At 40.2% G+C, this 16,474-nt stretch overlaps 2 protein-coding genes across 2 annotated transcripts in view; both read left to right on the top strand.

The window, feature by feature from the left end:
* Nucleotides 1–1,658: 1,658 nt before the first annotated feature.
* Nucleotides 1,659–14,365, top strand: nek8 (NIMA-related kinase 8). Its single transcript, XM_061720400.1, has 15 exons — nucleotides 1,659–1,724; nucleotides 3,334–3,539; nucleotides 3,957–4,189; nucleotides 4,279–4,410; nucleotides 4,846–5,054; nucleotides 5,160–5,239; nucleotides 5,327–5,511; nucleotides 5,732–5,879; nucleotides 6,357–6,433; nucleotides 6,649–6,766; nucleotides 6,877–7,027; nucleotides 7,494–7,657; nucleotides 7,865–8,017; nucleotides 11,350–11,508; nucleotides 12,710–14,365. The coding sequence occupies exons 1-15, from the start codon at nucleotides 1,678–1,680 to the stop codon at nucleotides 12,736–12,738; spliced, it is 2,091 nt and encodes a 696-aa protein (XP_061576384.1). The 5' UTR covers nucleotides 1,659–1,677; the 3' UTR covers nucleotides 12,739–14,365.
* A 684-nt stretch (nucleotides 14,366–15,049) lies between these two features.
* traf4a (tnf receptor-associated factor 4a) overlaps nucleotides 15,050–16,474 on the top strand; it is a 47,532-nt gene continuing 46,107 nt past the window's right edge. Inside the window, exon 1 of the mRNA XM_061719635.1 lies at nucleotides 15,050–15,540. Within this exon, the coding sequence (XP_061575619.1) occupies nucleotides 15,398–15,540 (143 nt within the window). The 5' untranslated portion in view covers nucleotides 15,050–15,397. The remainder of the gene's footprint in view (nucleotides 15,541–16,474) is intronic.

Genomic DNA, 16,474 nt, shown 5'->3' with positions numbered 1-16,474 from the left:
TAAAAATAAGGCTACACCATATATGTATATATATATAGATTTATATATGGAGATGTTTATGGATATCTGCAATGGACTGGCGACCTTTCCAGGGTGAACCCCTGCCTCTCGCCTGAAAATTAGCTGGGATAGGCTCCAGCAGACCCCCGTGACCAGTACTCGAGTTGTAAAAAAAAATCAGGGGGGATGGTGGGTTTTATCATATGGGGACAGATAATTTGTGCTGATTACAAATAATATAATATATTATAAATAATAGCACTGACCAAAACACCTGCAGAAATACTGCAGGAATGACATAGCAGCAGTTAAATGCAGCCTTCTGTAAGCTTTAAATATCCACTGGGCTTACATCAAATACATCAAAACACAAAAATAAAGAACAGTTTTCTGAACTTATCAATATGACTCCGTCCTTCACAGGATAAGTAAAATGGATCACTGCAAAAACTCAAAATCTTAACAAGAATATTTGTCTTATTTCTAGTTAAAATGTCTCATTTTAGTAAAAAAATCTCATTACATTTAAAACAAGACTCATCGCTGGAAAAACAATGTTCACCTGTTTCAAGTAGATTTTCACTTAAAATTAGAAAAATTTGCCAGTGGAACAAGATTTTTTTGCTTGTAATGAGAAGATAAATCTTGTCCCACTGGCAGATTTTCCTACTTATTTCAAGTGAAAATTTACTCAAAACAGGTGAAAATTGTCAAATAAGTTATTTTTCTGGTGTTATTTTTCTGGCGATGACTCTAAATGTTGAAATAGCAGTAAAACCACATTCATTGATGAAATTACATAAGGGATGGAAAGGAGGGATGGCAGTTTTACAGGGGGGATGATTTTGACCGTTTTTATTTCAGGGGGGGGATGCCATCCCCCTCATCCCCCCTCAACTCCAGTACTGCCCGTGACCCTGCAAAGGATAAAGGGGGTATAGATAATGGATGGATGGATGTTTATGGATACATATATATATATATATATATATATATATATATATATATATATATATATATATATATATATATATATATATATATATATATATATATATATATATATATATATATATATATATATATATATATATATATATATATATGTATTATTGTTTCTTCATGTTATTAAAATAGCTGAGTTTTACACAATCTGCCTCTGCTTCTCTATCATATAGTTGTGTTTTTGTGTGTGTATTATATAGCCTAGGCCTACATATCATAGCCTACTCACATACCAGAATATTATATTACTTTTAAGCCTACTATGAATATTAAAATACGCCGGATCATGTATGTATGTATGTGCATGTATCATGCCTAAATGTATGACGTTTGCAGAAAAAAAACGTATTTCTGATTAAATGCGCTGACACTGAGTGGAGCGGGTGCCCGCACCAAGATGGCTGCCTCACGGCTCGTCAGCGCCAATAGGCAGCAGCGGTCGATGGTCGAGGCGTCTATGTATATATTTCTATGACCAGCTCGGCCATATATATACATAAACTCAGCTATTTTAATAATATGAAGAAACAATAATAAACATATATTCATATATCCATATATATCTATGTATATATGTCTATGATTCTGTCTGTATGTTTTGTCCCTACTGGGTTGCCATAGTGTCATGGCCGGGTTGCCTGGAAACGGCGGAAGCGTTTGGGCGCAGCAGCGATGGAGAAGTATGAAAAAATCAAAGTTGTCGGGAGAGGAGCTTTCGGGTAAACTCTGTTTTTAACCCGTGACGTATTGTTTCTATTACAGGCTGTTGTTTATTTGAAGATGCGGTGCTTTCAACAACGAAGTAATAACAATAGGAAACGACAAAGTCTGAGTTTTCCCCGTCCAAATGTAACGGAATGTTGTCGGAAGAAGACAGCTGCGTTGACGCATCTGGAGAGGAGACAGAGCACACACGTAGTCATGCGAAAAGTTATTTTAAAAGACTACCGAGGAAGAGCTATTACTTTTTAATGACTAAACAGCTTGGGGTTTCTAAAATGTAAACACTACTTTTCACAATTTTCTTTTGAAAAGCAGTTTTGCCAGAAAGTAATGCAGACCACAGATGATGTTGCTCTGCTCAGGGACAACAGTGAGTTAAGCATGTTAGTGCAACGCAGTGTCAAAGCTCCATTAGAATGACAGTTTGCAACATTTCGACATATGTCTGGTTGAGGTGACAACATTTGAAATTCTGTTCAGTAGTCATTAAACTGAGTATTTACCTTCTTTCTACAAGAAGAAATAATAACGTAATGGGGTTTTTTTTTTTAATTCAGCTCTTTAATTTGAAACACATAGTTTCAAATTCACATAGTTATATCGTACCAATTAACTTGTGGCATTTTGAAAGTCAAAGTAATATGTCATAGTAGAATAAATAGAAGAATCACATTCATTTTACACAGACTTTACTGGGAAACAGGATTGCAAAAGGTGCTTCTTGAAAATGGAGCTAATTTTGTTATGAAATTTAAAAAAGTTAACCTGGCCTCAGAAATTGCCTTGAATTTGTGCTTAATTTGAATTGATGCCTCTCTAAAATGTAGTATATTAGACTTGTAAATCTTTAAACAGAAAGCATTCATCTACCATTTCTTCCTTTCACTTTTCTGTGTTGCATGCACAGCTCCATGATCTCCTCAAGTATATATTATACATTATACATTATACATATATTAGCTGATTCTCATGGGTTCACCTAGGCTTTCTCTTACGACATGTGATGTAATCACAGACCATCAGGAACAAAAAAAAAACAACAAATTATATTCAGAATGTGTACAGTACTTCGTGACAAAATGTTAGTAAACATCAATATTTAACAGCGCACATTCACTAATTACATCTGTACAGTCGCACAACTTGCTGCATCAGTAATTCACTTTATTTGTGTTATGCCAACTTACAACAAAGTCACATTAAGGTGCTTTACACAGAAAACAACTTCAATACAGTCCAATTAAGGACAGTCCAAATCAGTCAAATTATTCTGGTTCAATTTGTTGTAATTCAGTTAATTGAATTCATTCCACTAGAGTCAATTTTCAAAATTAATTTAACAGCAATTTATAAAACCGATCACCTAAGGACCAGAGTGGATCAAATCTTCACTTTGGCCGAATCCTCCAAGTATTTTACATAACTCTCTTCTCTGTTTTCCTTTTTTTTGTCTTTCCTCAGACTCTATGTAATGCATCTCTGTCAGTTAAGGAGTCAGTCCCAAAGCTCTTTAAGCTTGACAGTACCAAGCCTGAACTGCCACAAATCATTGTCTCGTGTTAGCCAAAATGTGTCTCATTTTTCTTCCTTTTCTTTGCTTGTCAGGATTGTTCACCTGTGCCGCAGGCGCAACGACGGAGCTTTCGTCATCCTTAAGGAGATCCCGGTGGAGCAGATGTCACGGGATGAACGCCTGGCAGCCCAGAATGAGTGTCAGGTGCTGAAACTGCTCAACCATCCAAATATCATAGAGTACTATGAGAACTTCCTAGAGGACAAGGCCCTCATGATAGCGATGGAGTATGCACCAGGTAATCTTGTATCTCATTACACCACTCTCTTTTATCCGTTGTGCAGTGGTTTACTTTTCCCAAGCTTTTGTATTGTACAGCTCAATACCTTTTATTTTTCCCACACCAGCCCTGAGAAGACAACTTAAGAATATCTTAATATTTTTGTGAGGATGGTGTTTTGAAGGACCATGCAATCATTTAATTATACCCTAAAATCATCAGCCTAAAATAATCAGATTATATTCCTTTACTGACCATATTTTAGGGTAAGAACAGCTCTGGATAGTAGATTTTATAATATCTATGATTGATTGAGTGTATATAGATATTGGTTTAGCCTCAATCATGTTTCTTGACATTTAGGTAAAACACTGCTGTAGAGTGGAGAGTTTATTTTCAGGTTCTGAATTCTGAGAAATCGTTTTCTCTCTGCAGGTGGAACCCTGGCTGACTATATACAGAAGCGCTGTAATTCCCTCCTGGACGAGGACACCATTCTTCACTTTTTTGTGCAGATCTTGCTTGCTCTGTATCATGTGCACAACAAACTAATTCTGCACCGTGACCTCAAGACTCAGAACATCCTTCTCGACAAGCACCAGATGATTGTCAAAATCGGGGACTTCGGCATCTCCAAAATCCTCGTCAGCAAGAGCAAAGCTTACACTGTGAGCTGATTCGTCCCTTCTTTGGAATGTTAAATAACCTATTGACATAATTTGCCATCTTGATCATAGATTGTGCTTTCATTGTGCAGGTGGTTGGGACTCCTTGCTACATCTCCCCAGAGCTGTGTGAGGGGAAGCCATATAACCAGAAGAGTGATATCTGGGCTTTGGGCTGTGTGTTGTACGAGCTGGCGAGCCTCAAGAGAGCCTTCGAAGCCGCTGTACTAAAATGCTATTTTTACTTTTATTTGGAATTTCATGATAATGGTGCATTAGTTTTAGCTTTTACTACAGTTTAGGTACATTCAAGAAGGATACTGAATGTATAACACTGACACTCTTAATGTGCCGAAAAGATATAAAACCTCCTAACAGACAACAAAGTATTGTCACCATGGGATATTTTTACCATATCTCAGGATATTTTATGAAAATACTATAATGTGTCATGAAAACATGAAAGTTTGCTGTTGGGCTTCTTTATTTTCTCACAAATAAAATATCAAATTTATCTTCACTATTACTAAGTCGACGGTAGTTTACCAATGTGAGAATCTTAGACTTGGCAAGGAGTTTGAAGAGAGAATTGTTGATTTTTCTTCTTTTTTTTTTTTTACATGGTTTTCAATGCCTTACACTCTTTGTTTCCCTTTCAGAATCTTCCTGCCCTTGTTCTCAAGATCATGAGCGGTACCTTTGCTCCAATCTCAGACCGCTACAGCCCAGAACTCCGACAGCTGATCCTCAACATGCTCAACCTGGATCCATCCAAACGGCCTCAGCTCAATGAAATAATGGCTTTGCCTATATGCATCAGGCCCTTGCTTAATCTCTACACCGACATAGGCAACGTGAAAATGCGCAGGTGAGGCTTCAATGCACAAATAATGATTATTTGATCTTTTAAATATTGCTTGCATTGGTTTGTGAAAAGGATTCATTATGTTTTGTCCCCCTTTGAATTTTCCAGGATTGAGAAACCACTTTCTACTGTGCAGCTTGGTGCTCAAGGTAGAGCAGGAGGAAGGGTTCCTACCAACAGGTCCAGGGGTAACACAACATAATATTATCATTTGACACCAGGTGTTGCTCATTAGCCAAAACATTAACTAGTTTCCACTTCTTGCGTTGAAACAGATGGATCAGTCGGTTTAGGATCGGGAAAGATGCATCCCCTCCCACTGTCCTTGGTGTACACATGGGGAAGCGGCATTACAGCCCCACTCCGTCTGCCCATGCTCAACACCGAAGTGCTTCAGGTGTCTCTTGGCCGTACTCAAAAGATGGGAGTCACCAAGTCGGGCCGTCTGATCACATGGGAGGTGAGTTTGAGCCCTTACATTTTTAGAATTTTATACGACCTCAGTGATAAAGATATATGTATAAATGGCAATATTTGTGGTAGTACTTGTTGTCTCACAGATAGTGTTCTCACATGGCATGTCAGTTGGAGTCTCTTAGTATAGAATTGATAGGTATTCTGTGTGCTATGTGATCCAGTGTTATATGTGTCAGGCTGATGGATGATTGTATGTTGGATAGGCTCCATCGGTGGTGTCTGGTGAGGCCAGTCTTCCTGGTGTGGTGGAACAGATGCAGCCGTTGTTCATTTCTCGCTTCCTCGAGGGTCAGTCTGGAGTCACCATTAAGTCTGTGTCCTGTGGCGATCTCTTTACTACCTGCATGACAGGTTTGTTTCTCTTTGTGTATATCAGAACGGTCGCGGCCATGCCTTGTTAGTCCAATTATGGGTTCTGCTAGAGAAAATCTGTTTTTATTTTCTGCTTATGCTCACACACTGCAACCCTTTGCTCTGAGACACAGAGGAAGAGTGTTCATAAAGTTTGGTTGAATTTTTTTTTCCCGATCATGTAAAACCACTTTTAAATAAGCTCTCTGTGTTTGGCTGGCAGTTTGTAAACTTTTTGGTTTGAGCTCAAACTGTAGGGCCCTGTGGGTTCCTGTCATCAGCCCATGTAGCACTGCAAAGCAGATAACACAGGATTAGAGACCCTTCCTCTCAGCTCAGTTACCTCTCCTTCATCACTTCTCACTGCACTGACACAGATTAGCGTTTCCTAGATACAGAGGTCTACACAACAATACAGCTACACTCATCAACTAATACTCCTATTAATCCTCATTTTTTGTGTTTTTAAATTTTCAGATAGGGGCATTATCATGACATTTGGAAGCGGTAGCAATGGCTGCCTGGGACATGGCAACTTTAATGATGTAACTCAGGTATGTGTAAAGATGTCATACGTCATGCTATCCATCAGTTCTGCAGAGAATAATGCCCGTCTCTACTATATATATTTTTAAGCTTATTCAATATGCATTAACACCAGGTTACTCGGACACAACACTCATGCACCTTTTCGACGAAAATGACTAACTATATTAATTACGTTTCTTTCTTTTTTTTTTTTACTTTTTTACTCTGTCTGTATTTACAGCCCAAGATTGTGGAGGCTCTCCTAGGGTATGAGCTGATACAGGTGTCCTGTGGAGCTTCCCACGTTCTAGCTGTGACCAATGAAAGAGAAGTATTTGCATGGGGAAGAGGAGACAATGGTATAGCACTAGAAACGTTTTTTAATGTTGTTGTTGTTTTGTGTGTTTTTAAATTGATTTATAGCAGCAGCCTTTAATCGCAACTTGTCTTTTGGCTCTCTGTCTGAAAGGTCGCCTCGGGTTAGGCACCCAAGACACCCACAATTCTCCACAGCAGGTGTGTTTACCCGAGGAATTTGAGGCCCAGAAGGTGGTGTGTGGCGTCGACTGTTCCATGATTATCAGCACCCACTGCAGGATTGTGGCATGTGGAAACAACAGGTAATTATTCTGTTTCTCTGCCTATAAACATGACAAATGTAAGCTGCGTCTTTGTATTTAATGGAAAGATGCTGGTACTGTTTGTTCTTTAAAGTATGAAGAAATTGTACTTCCTATTGGATTATGCTTAAACCACGTGCATGCGAGATGGTGATAGATTAAAGGTTTATAGATAGTTTTATGGTGCACAACCTGTGAGACAGCATTCTCAAAAAGGACACTGTGCCTGCACTCAGTGTTAATCTCTCTCCTGGCAGAGAGGATGTAGATCTGTTTGTTAGTAGGAAATAGTAGGCACTACAGCTCTGTTTAAATCTGCAAGATGCAGATTTCTTACATACATAGGGACAAAAGTTAAATTCAAGGACAAACATCAGTTTACTCTTTGTATTTATACAAAAGCTTTGTTTGTATTGTGTGATACAGCGTAAGAGCATTTGGATTTTGTTGTTTTGTTTTTGGTCAGGTTCAATAAGCTTGGCTTGGATAGGATTACAGCAGGAGAGGAACCAAATCCTGTAAATCAATTGGAAGAAGCTCATTCTTATACTCAAGTCCAATCAGCACCACTCAGCACTGAGAAGATTGTTTACGTTGACATCGGAACGGCTCATTCTGTTGCTGTTACAGGTGAAGAAGTCTGACACTGTATTATTCCATCAAACATTAGTAGCATGTTTATTTGTAGCTATCGTCCCCAAAAATGCTACAAAGTGGCGAAAGATCACTGTGTCAAAGTCTTGATATTTAGACTTTAGGAATGAAACGTCAGTTAGCAACTTGTGTAACTCTGACATACTATTTTTTGTTAACATCTTCTGTGTATTTGCTTTCCAGAAGCGGGTCAGTGTTTTACCTTTGGCAGCAACCAGCATGGTCAGATGGGTTGCAGCTCACGGCGGAGCAGCCGTGTACCGTACCCGGTGCCCGGTCTGCAGAGCATCACAATGGCTGCCTGTGGCGACGCCTTCACCCTGGCTGTTGGATCTGGTCAGTAAAGTCTTGATCCTTTTTGTCTTTGCCTGAACCTTTGCTCATATGCAATGCGGTTTATTTTTTCATCTAATACAAAGTGGAAAAATGTTATGTACAAGCACATACTTAGCTGCAAACAATAAACTGCAAAGTGTGGAAAAAAAAAGCATAATCCGTAAGAGCTAGCATGGCCAACATCAGCAGTCCACAAAGTTGTAAAAGATGTGCTACTGATCATGAGTTACTGTGTATTGAAAAAACAACATCCAACTCCCTCCTCAAAGCCACCGAACATTCAAGAATGATGTGATCTTACATGAAGCCCACTGACAGTGAAATGTGTGATGCAAAGAAATGAAATGAAGGAAATCACTTAGATGAAACGCAAATACATTCAGATTGTATCCTTAGACGATACAACAATAACCTGTGTAGTTTTACCATAGGTCTGAAGGGCTTCAAACGTGATTTGGTTGTCAGGAAGCTGCTGTTGGAGGCAGTGACTTCTTTTTCAATTATCCTAACTGGTGCACTTAGGAAAACTTCCAAAAGTTAACAAGCAGCTAAAATTTCTTCCAAAAGCCCTGCTCTATTTAGATGGCAACTAATAAGCACGTATGGGTGTTTGGAAGGGAAGCATGTCAGTACAGTGGGTGGCTCTGCCTTTGGAGATAGCAGAAGTATCCTTCTATGAAAAAACGCACCAGGGGTCAGCTGGAGAAAACATTTCATAGAAATCTTTAGGTTACCTTCTCTAAACGAGAAAAGGAATCTGTAATACTGAGGCAATTAAAGACAAATTCTAGGATTGATCAATCTGAGCTCTATCTTCTCCTGTGTTTTATTGTAGTATTGATGGACATGTAAACATTTGGCCCCCTACTGTGGGTAAACGTCATAACAGAAAACCTCCAAACAGCTGCAAAGAAATAGACTGCGTGTCTAAAAAAAGGTTAGCACCTGGCTTTAACTAAGTCAATGACAAGGAGCCTCCCACTGGTAAAGGACTGCTGGGATTAATATGTTACAGCTGGCAAAAAGTTATTTATCTCTGAATGAGTAGCATTTCATTCCTTCAACAAGCCTGAAGGAAAACACATCCTGTGCACATGGAAACGATGAATGAAGGGCCAAATTATTATTCTGTGTCAAACAAGGAAAACAACTAAGATTGTTGAAACTACTAAACTTGGTGTAAGAAGTGAAGACAAATAAATATGGTCTATGAAAAATTGGGAATTTGAATGGAGATCAGTTAAATGTTTGGTGCAACCTAACAGAAGAAATTCAACAGTAGAACTCAAGATCTAAGAGGGAAAATTTCAGTGATGTCAAGAGAAATGTGGTGACACCTGCAAGCTTGTTCAGAGCAACATATTCAGCTCACATGTAAGCTTCTACATTGTTCATCCAAATACATACACCCAGCTCATTGTTCCATTTAAAATGATAAAATTATTGTCGTCCCCCTCGGCTTTGCTGTTGCTACATGTCTTCCTACCTCTGATGCTGAGAAAGTACCTCCCCAGTTATTTGGACAAGAAAGTGGGTTTATTCCAGCAAATGCAGCTGAGCCAGTTCATGCAGGATCTGAGGGTGAGCAGTTTAGTTGAGTCCCCAGTGGCTCAGCTCATGAATTACTTCAGTGCTTAAAGTGGATGGCCCGTCTTAAGTCCAATTTGTATCCTGTCTTAATTGTGAAGACCTTTTTCAATAACGTCCATCTTTCACTTTTAACATTTCTCGATTTGTCCACTTCCCAGTGATGTCACATCCCTCTGAACTGTAGTAGCCCTAGCTTTATTAAATGAGTAAGCAAGGCAAGGCAAGGCAAGGCAAGGCAAGGCAAGGCAAGGCAAGGCAAGGCAAGGCAAGGCAAGGCAAGTTTATTTCTATAGCACAATTCAACAACAAGGTGATTCAAAGTGCAAAGCATCATCCTCTGCTGAGACATCATCGGCCCTTTGAACTTGTATCTCCTCACTCATTTGCTGCCGTTTCTAATGCTGCTCAAAACCTGCTTCCCTCTATTCTGAAAACTCTGGGTTGCTGGTCGTCCTATGCTTAAAGCTAAGATACACTTCACAAAACAACATCTTGGCTATAAGAAGCTAATGAGTTATCATTTTTTTTCTCCTACAGTCCAAAAAATATGCATATTAGCTTGATTAGTGATTCTAAATTTACCACACGGTGATGCCACGGACGCACGGATGGAAAGACTGACGGACGGATGGCTGGATGGATGGATGGATGGATGGATGGATGGATGGATGGATGGATGGATGGATGGATGGATGGATGGATGGATGGATGGATGGATGGCAGCCCCATTGAGAGTCTAGACCTTAACACTGTTAAAATCTTTGGGATGTGCGGGGAAGGACTTAATGCAGGGTTCCTCCCATCATCAATACAAGATCTGGGTGAAAAATGAATGCATTCTATGGAATTAAATATATGTTTTGTTGCACTTATTACAATCTTATCAAGCTGAATGTGTGACATAATCAACACTAAAGGTGGTCTAATAAAGTGTTAGAGAGGACTTTTTTTGACCATCGATGTATAACAGTTTAAAAATCAGTACCAAAGTAGAAGTACTCATGTGTACAACATCAAAGATCTTTTTTAAAGAGGGACCTTATATTTATGTTTCACTACTTCTCCTATCCATTCTTATTTGTGAAGGCGAGGCAATATGATGTTTATAAAAGGAAAAATCACCTCATTCCTTATCACATTTTCCCATTTATTTTAGAAACCATTTTCAATTTCATCAGTGTTTTACATCCAAATATTAAAGTTGATTGAGCCCAGGTTAAAATAAATCTTGAGACTGTTTTGTTTGTCTACTCCAAGAAAAAGACAATTTATTAAGACGGACTCATAATCAAATTTCAGGTTTTCATTAAATGTGAACTGAAATTTTTGAGCCAATGGCTATATGGATCACGTGGTATGCTTACACTTAAGATAACTGAGTAAACATATTAAAGCCTTGGCATGCTTCTTTGTACATGTATACGTTGACAGATAGATAACAGATGTGTGTGTTTTGTCCTCTCTGTCTGTGTTGGTGGGTTTTATTCTTACAGCTGAGTGTAAAAAGGCAGAATGTTGTATTGTAGCAGCGATTGAACCCCTGGAGAGAAGGTAACAGGGCCTGTTGAATCTTGTGTAAGACAGGCTTTGTTTTGCTCAGACTTCCTACACGTAGAACCACAATGCTGCGACTGCTGGAGAGGCCGAGCTGTCACTAAGATGTCTGTGGATTAATGCCTCCAGGGGGTCTTGCTCTGAATCCTGTGACCAGCTCCTTCTTCTGTTTTTTTCTTTTTTTCCAGAAGGGGAGGTGTATACGTGGGGAAAGGGGGCCCGCGGCCGCCTCGGAAGGAAAGAGGAGGATTGTGGGATACCGAAGGTGGTGCTGCTCGACGAGAGTCACCCATTCACAGTGACATCGGTGGCTTGCTGTCATGGCAACACTCTGCTGGCAGTGAAACGTAATATTTTGCTCATTAACCTCTATTAGCGAACACTCTGAGATGCTGGGACGTGTTGAAATCCAACTAATCCCCAGATGAAAGTCCAGCTAAACTTGAGACAAGCGTCTTTTTATTATTATGTCGGCAGAAATGCACATAAACATTAAAACACATGAAGACATGATGCATTCAAGCATTCACTCAATAAGAATATTGCTATCTGTATGTTAAAAGTGATTCTTTAGCGCAATAGTTGTGGCTGTTGATGTGACCAGTAAGTAAGCAATGATGCTGCAACATCCTCCCAAAAAACAGTGTATTAAAATCCAAATTGAAAAAAGCTGCAGAATTAGAGAAAATTACCCTGCATCAGAATTTAATAAGTAACAGAGATGTTGGTAATCCTTACTGCGGTGTGCAGAGCTGCTGTTTAAATGCGTCTTTCATCTCAGCCCTGAGAAGCATTCATGAAGCTCTGCAAGAGATTTAGGTTGCTGTTCAAACATTTCTACCTTGGAACAGTTACATGAGCATCCAATTCTTTTCCTTTCTTTCTTTCTTTTGCTACAGGCAGGATGAATAGAAAGTGTTGTTTTTCCATGTTAGATCAACAAAGTACAGGACTGTCTCAGAAAATTAGAATATTGTGATAAAGTCCTTTATTTTCTGTAATGCAAAAATGTCATACATTCTGGATTCATTACAAATCATCTGAAATATTGCAAGCCTTTTATTATTTTAATATTGCTGATCATGGCTTACAGCTTAAGAAAACTCAAATATCCTATCTAAAAAAATGAGAATATTCTGGGAATCTTAATCTTAAACTGTAAACCATAATCAGCAATATTAAAATAATAAAAGGCTTGCAATATTTTAGTTGATTTGTAATGAATCCAGAATGTATGACATTTTTGTTTTTGTAATTGCATTACAGAAAATAAAGAACTTTATCACAATATTCTAATTTTCTGAGACAGTCCTGTATTTTCAGTGACTTACACTATGCATCTCTCTCTCTATCTATCTATCTATCTATCTATCTATCTATATATATATATGTGTATATATATATATATATATATATATATATATATATATATATATATATATATATATATATATATATATATATATATATTAGTTGATCAATAAATTGACTGCTTCTAGTTTTACTGATATCCCTCTCTTTTTCCCTCTGTTTCTTCTTTGTTTTCAGCTCTATGTGAGGAACTTGTCCCAAGATAATTTTCTCCTAAAAACCCCTTCAGCTGTCTCCTGGAGCTGGACGGGGGTCTGCCGAGGAAGACGTCTTCTTCCCAGAGACCCAGCACCGCAACAGCTAAACAGTTTCCTTTTATTCTGCAGCTGCAGCTTCAGAGTTTTTCCCTCGGTCCTGCTCGCCATCTGGCCGATCTTTCTTTTTCTTCATGGACGAATGTTTGTTTCAGTTGGTGGCCTGATAACAGAGAGGGTCACAACCTGTGTGAGGCAGCAGGTGTGTCTCACCACAGGCTTGTTCAAGGAATGTTGCAGCGCTGATACTGAAGCTGGATTACAAGCAGTCGTTAGACAGCTCTCATGTGGGGAGCTATTGTCCTCCCTCACGTGCAGCGTCCGCTCCATAAACCATGAAAAGAGCCTAAAAGTCAGACTGGTTTCAGCTGTTTTAAGATACTGGTGAATGAGTCAAGAAGAATGAAGCCACTTGGGCGTTCATCAGTCAGATGACGTGAGCACATTAATCTTGATCACACCGTCAGTGGTCACTTTGTGCTTTATTGGATTACTTTTACAATACAGGAGTACTCAAACCAGATTACAAGGGCTGTTGGAGGTCAAACTGACCTGTGGCGGAAGTCACTGCTTTCTGCAGATTTAACAGTCATCTGTTTACCCTGATCTGAGCACAGCATGACCTGCTATCAAGAAAAAAAACACTGCTTTGGCTTCATTGTACAAACTTTTGAGAAGCTGAAGAGAAAGGATTTACTTATTCAAATATATTGTATAAATGAAGTGATTGTATATTTGGCTGCAAAGGAAATAAATCACACCCACGGGTGACCAATGCTCAGCAGTGAGGCCAGGATGAAGAACACTGGGCTCTATGGATCAGAAGATATTTTAAGTAGAGTAAGTCTTTGTCTTCATCATCAGGACACAATGAGCTTGAAACACTCGTCCTGTATACACCCAATAAAAACTGATAAGAGGCAAACAGAAAGGAAGAAAAACAACCCCAAAGCCACAGCGGTGCGATGAATGTGCTTCTGTTTATTGTGGCATGCTTTAGGTAGTTTTAATAATAGATTATTACTCTGGCAACAACGTGTAGAAACTATACATTACAGGTAAAAGTGCATCAGGTGAAAAAATAAATGCATAATGGAGACTAAGTTCAAAAATGGAAATAAAATGCAAAGCTAAGAATAAACACATGACAGAGGTGTGAAATCTCTGTAATACGTGCATATTTTTCTGTTTTAATTTGAAGTCACATGACATTTTGTTGCAAAATACTCCCGAGAAGATTGATGTCCACAGGTGCAACATAACACTGATGCTCATAAAAACATGCAGCGCGAGCAAAACAAAGAGCTACACCTGTGTAAGTCGGCTTTGCTGAATATTGAGGTGGAATCAGGTCTCCGATCTTCTGTATCATCTTAAAGAAATTATAATAAGAAATAAGGACATTTCTCAATGACAGTATTTCCTTCACATCATCTTCACTGCCCCCTGTATCCCCACATTATGTTTTATTTGAAACTGAGATCAACATTTGATGTCCTTATTATAACCAGTGATATAAATGTATTTATTCTTTGTTTTTTTAGCCTGTTTTCCAGAGTGGTAGGTTCATCTCCTTCATTGCAGACACCTTTTGTGAGGATGTGGCTCTGCTGCCTTTGTTGTCCTTTCTGGTGATGTAATGGTGATGTAATCCCGTGACAGTGCAGCAGGTGAAAAATGATCCTGATGTGTGGATGAGCGCTTCACCGCCACGGCTCCAAAGGATGACGGAGAAAACGTGGAAAGCAGGGTACACGCCATCGTGTTTATTCGCTTTATTATAACAAGGACCATAATATTAATGTCATATTTCCGTGCGCTGCTCCACCACCAGAGGGCGCCACTCACCCTCCGTACACCTCTCTGAGCTCTGCTTTCATTTATCTGACTGAAATCTTTACTTGAAATCCATCCTCAGTTCATTTTTATGTGTTACTCTCGATTATTTTTCCAGTTTACACTTTAATCGAAAGAAATAAAAGGCAGAAATCGCATGTCACACGTGAGAACAGCGCACGTCTCATTAGAGGCCAACTGCAGATGGGCTATAAGCCCAATTAAAGGTCCATAAAGGGAGATCAGAGAGATAAAATGGTGTGAAAGGAGCGTCTCTTAGCTCCTTAACTCCTCCCATCTGGCCTGGAAGAGGAGGAGGAGGGAGAAGAGGAGGTGGAGGAGAGGAGAGGAGAGGAGAGGAGAGGAGGAGGAGCTCTGTGCACCTAAACAGACTGAGAGCTTTTACATTGTAGTCAGTGTGTGAGTCCAGCAGCAGAGAGGCCAGACAGACAGCAGGCTCTGCTCGTGCAACATCCACACACTGCAGGGGGGGGAGGCTCGGTTCTGCAGCCGTCTTTGTTTGCATCTGTCCCCGGGGCTGCAGGAGGAGACATCTGCGGAGGACTCGCCTCCTGGAGGGTTAAGGGAGGCTGGATGTGAACCCAAGCATCGGCTCCGATCGGCAGCCTTAACACCGCTCCGTACGTGTGCAGGAAGGGACGGAGAGGGGACGGAGAGAGGGGGCGGAGAGGACGTTTCCACCTTCCACCTGCAGCCACAGACCCGAGGAGACCCGGAGGAGACCCGGAGGAGAGCCCGAGCATCAGCAGCAGCCATGCCCGGCTTTGATTACAAGTTCCTGGAGAAGCCCAAGCGCCGCTTCCAGTGTCCGCTGTGCAGCAAGGCGATGCGGGAGCCCGTCCAGGTGTCCACCTGTGGACACCGCTTCTGTGACACCTGTCTCCAGGAATTCCTCAGGTACGGACGGTTGCTGCGTGTGCGTGTGTGTGTCTGCATGTGTGCATGTTTTCGTCTGTGAGTCCGCTGATACCGGACACTGCAGCGCTTGCTCGGCGGTTTCGGTTGAGTGTGAGGCTTGAATTATGGTTCCGCGTTACACCGACGCAGAGCTTACGCCGTAGGCTCTGCGTCGGTGTAACGCGGGACCATAAATCAGCCTTCAGTAAATAGAGGACGTGTAGGTGTGTCCTGCTCACCTTTACATTTGTGTCAGGCTTTTGTTGCCGCTGCTGAACGAGCAACAGCACAGCGTGATCGAGGCCTGCTGGCACACAGCAGGCTGATGTGAGCTTGCTTCCTTCCTTTTTTTTTTTTAATTTTCAGGAGTGCTTTTTGCTCTAAATGTGCAGTCTGCGTGGAAACAACCAGACAATGAAGGGCCTTCTGACGCCTTGCCTTCTCTTTCTTTTTATTCCTGTTATGATGTAGGGGCCTGAGGCGGTTTAGAGGCCATACATCTCACGTTCAGGTGGTTGTGTCCTGCAGAGGGGCCTCTCGTCTCCTCATCCTCACTGTTTCTGCTACAGGGCGTCTAGTTGCTGTGTCTGTAGGGTTGCCACCTTTCAGAAATAGAAATAAGGGACGCCCTGATTTCAGCAGCGCAGGAGCCAAAAGAAAAAAGCCCCCAAACTTCTAAACTGAATAAAAATGTGTTTATTTTTATATAAAATTTTTATATAAAAAGACAAAATGCTTTGATTTAAAGTTTAAAGTGCTTTAATAGCATTGAACTTTCATGACTGTACAGACAGACAACCATACTAGCAACTGAAATATCCTCCTATGCTACTGTATGTCCACATCAGCCCAAATGTATAGCCTACAGGTGAAGAATATGGTGTAAAAGTTAATTTATTTCAATAATTCAACTAGAATATGGTGTAAAAGTTAA

Source organism: Cololabis saira, chromosome 4 (genome assembly GCF_033807715.1).
Source record: "Cololabis saira isolate AMF1-May2022 chromosome 4, fColSai1.1, whole genome shotgun sequence".
In the NCBI taxonomy this organism is placed as follows: Eukaryota; Metazoa; Chordata; class Actinopteri; order Beloniformes; family Belonidae; genus Cololabis; species Cololabis saira.
Note: the sequence above shows the minus strand (reverse complement) of the source record. Positions and strands in the feature narration are given on the sequence as shown.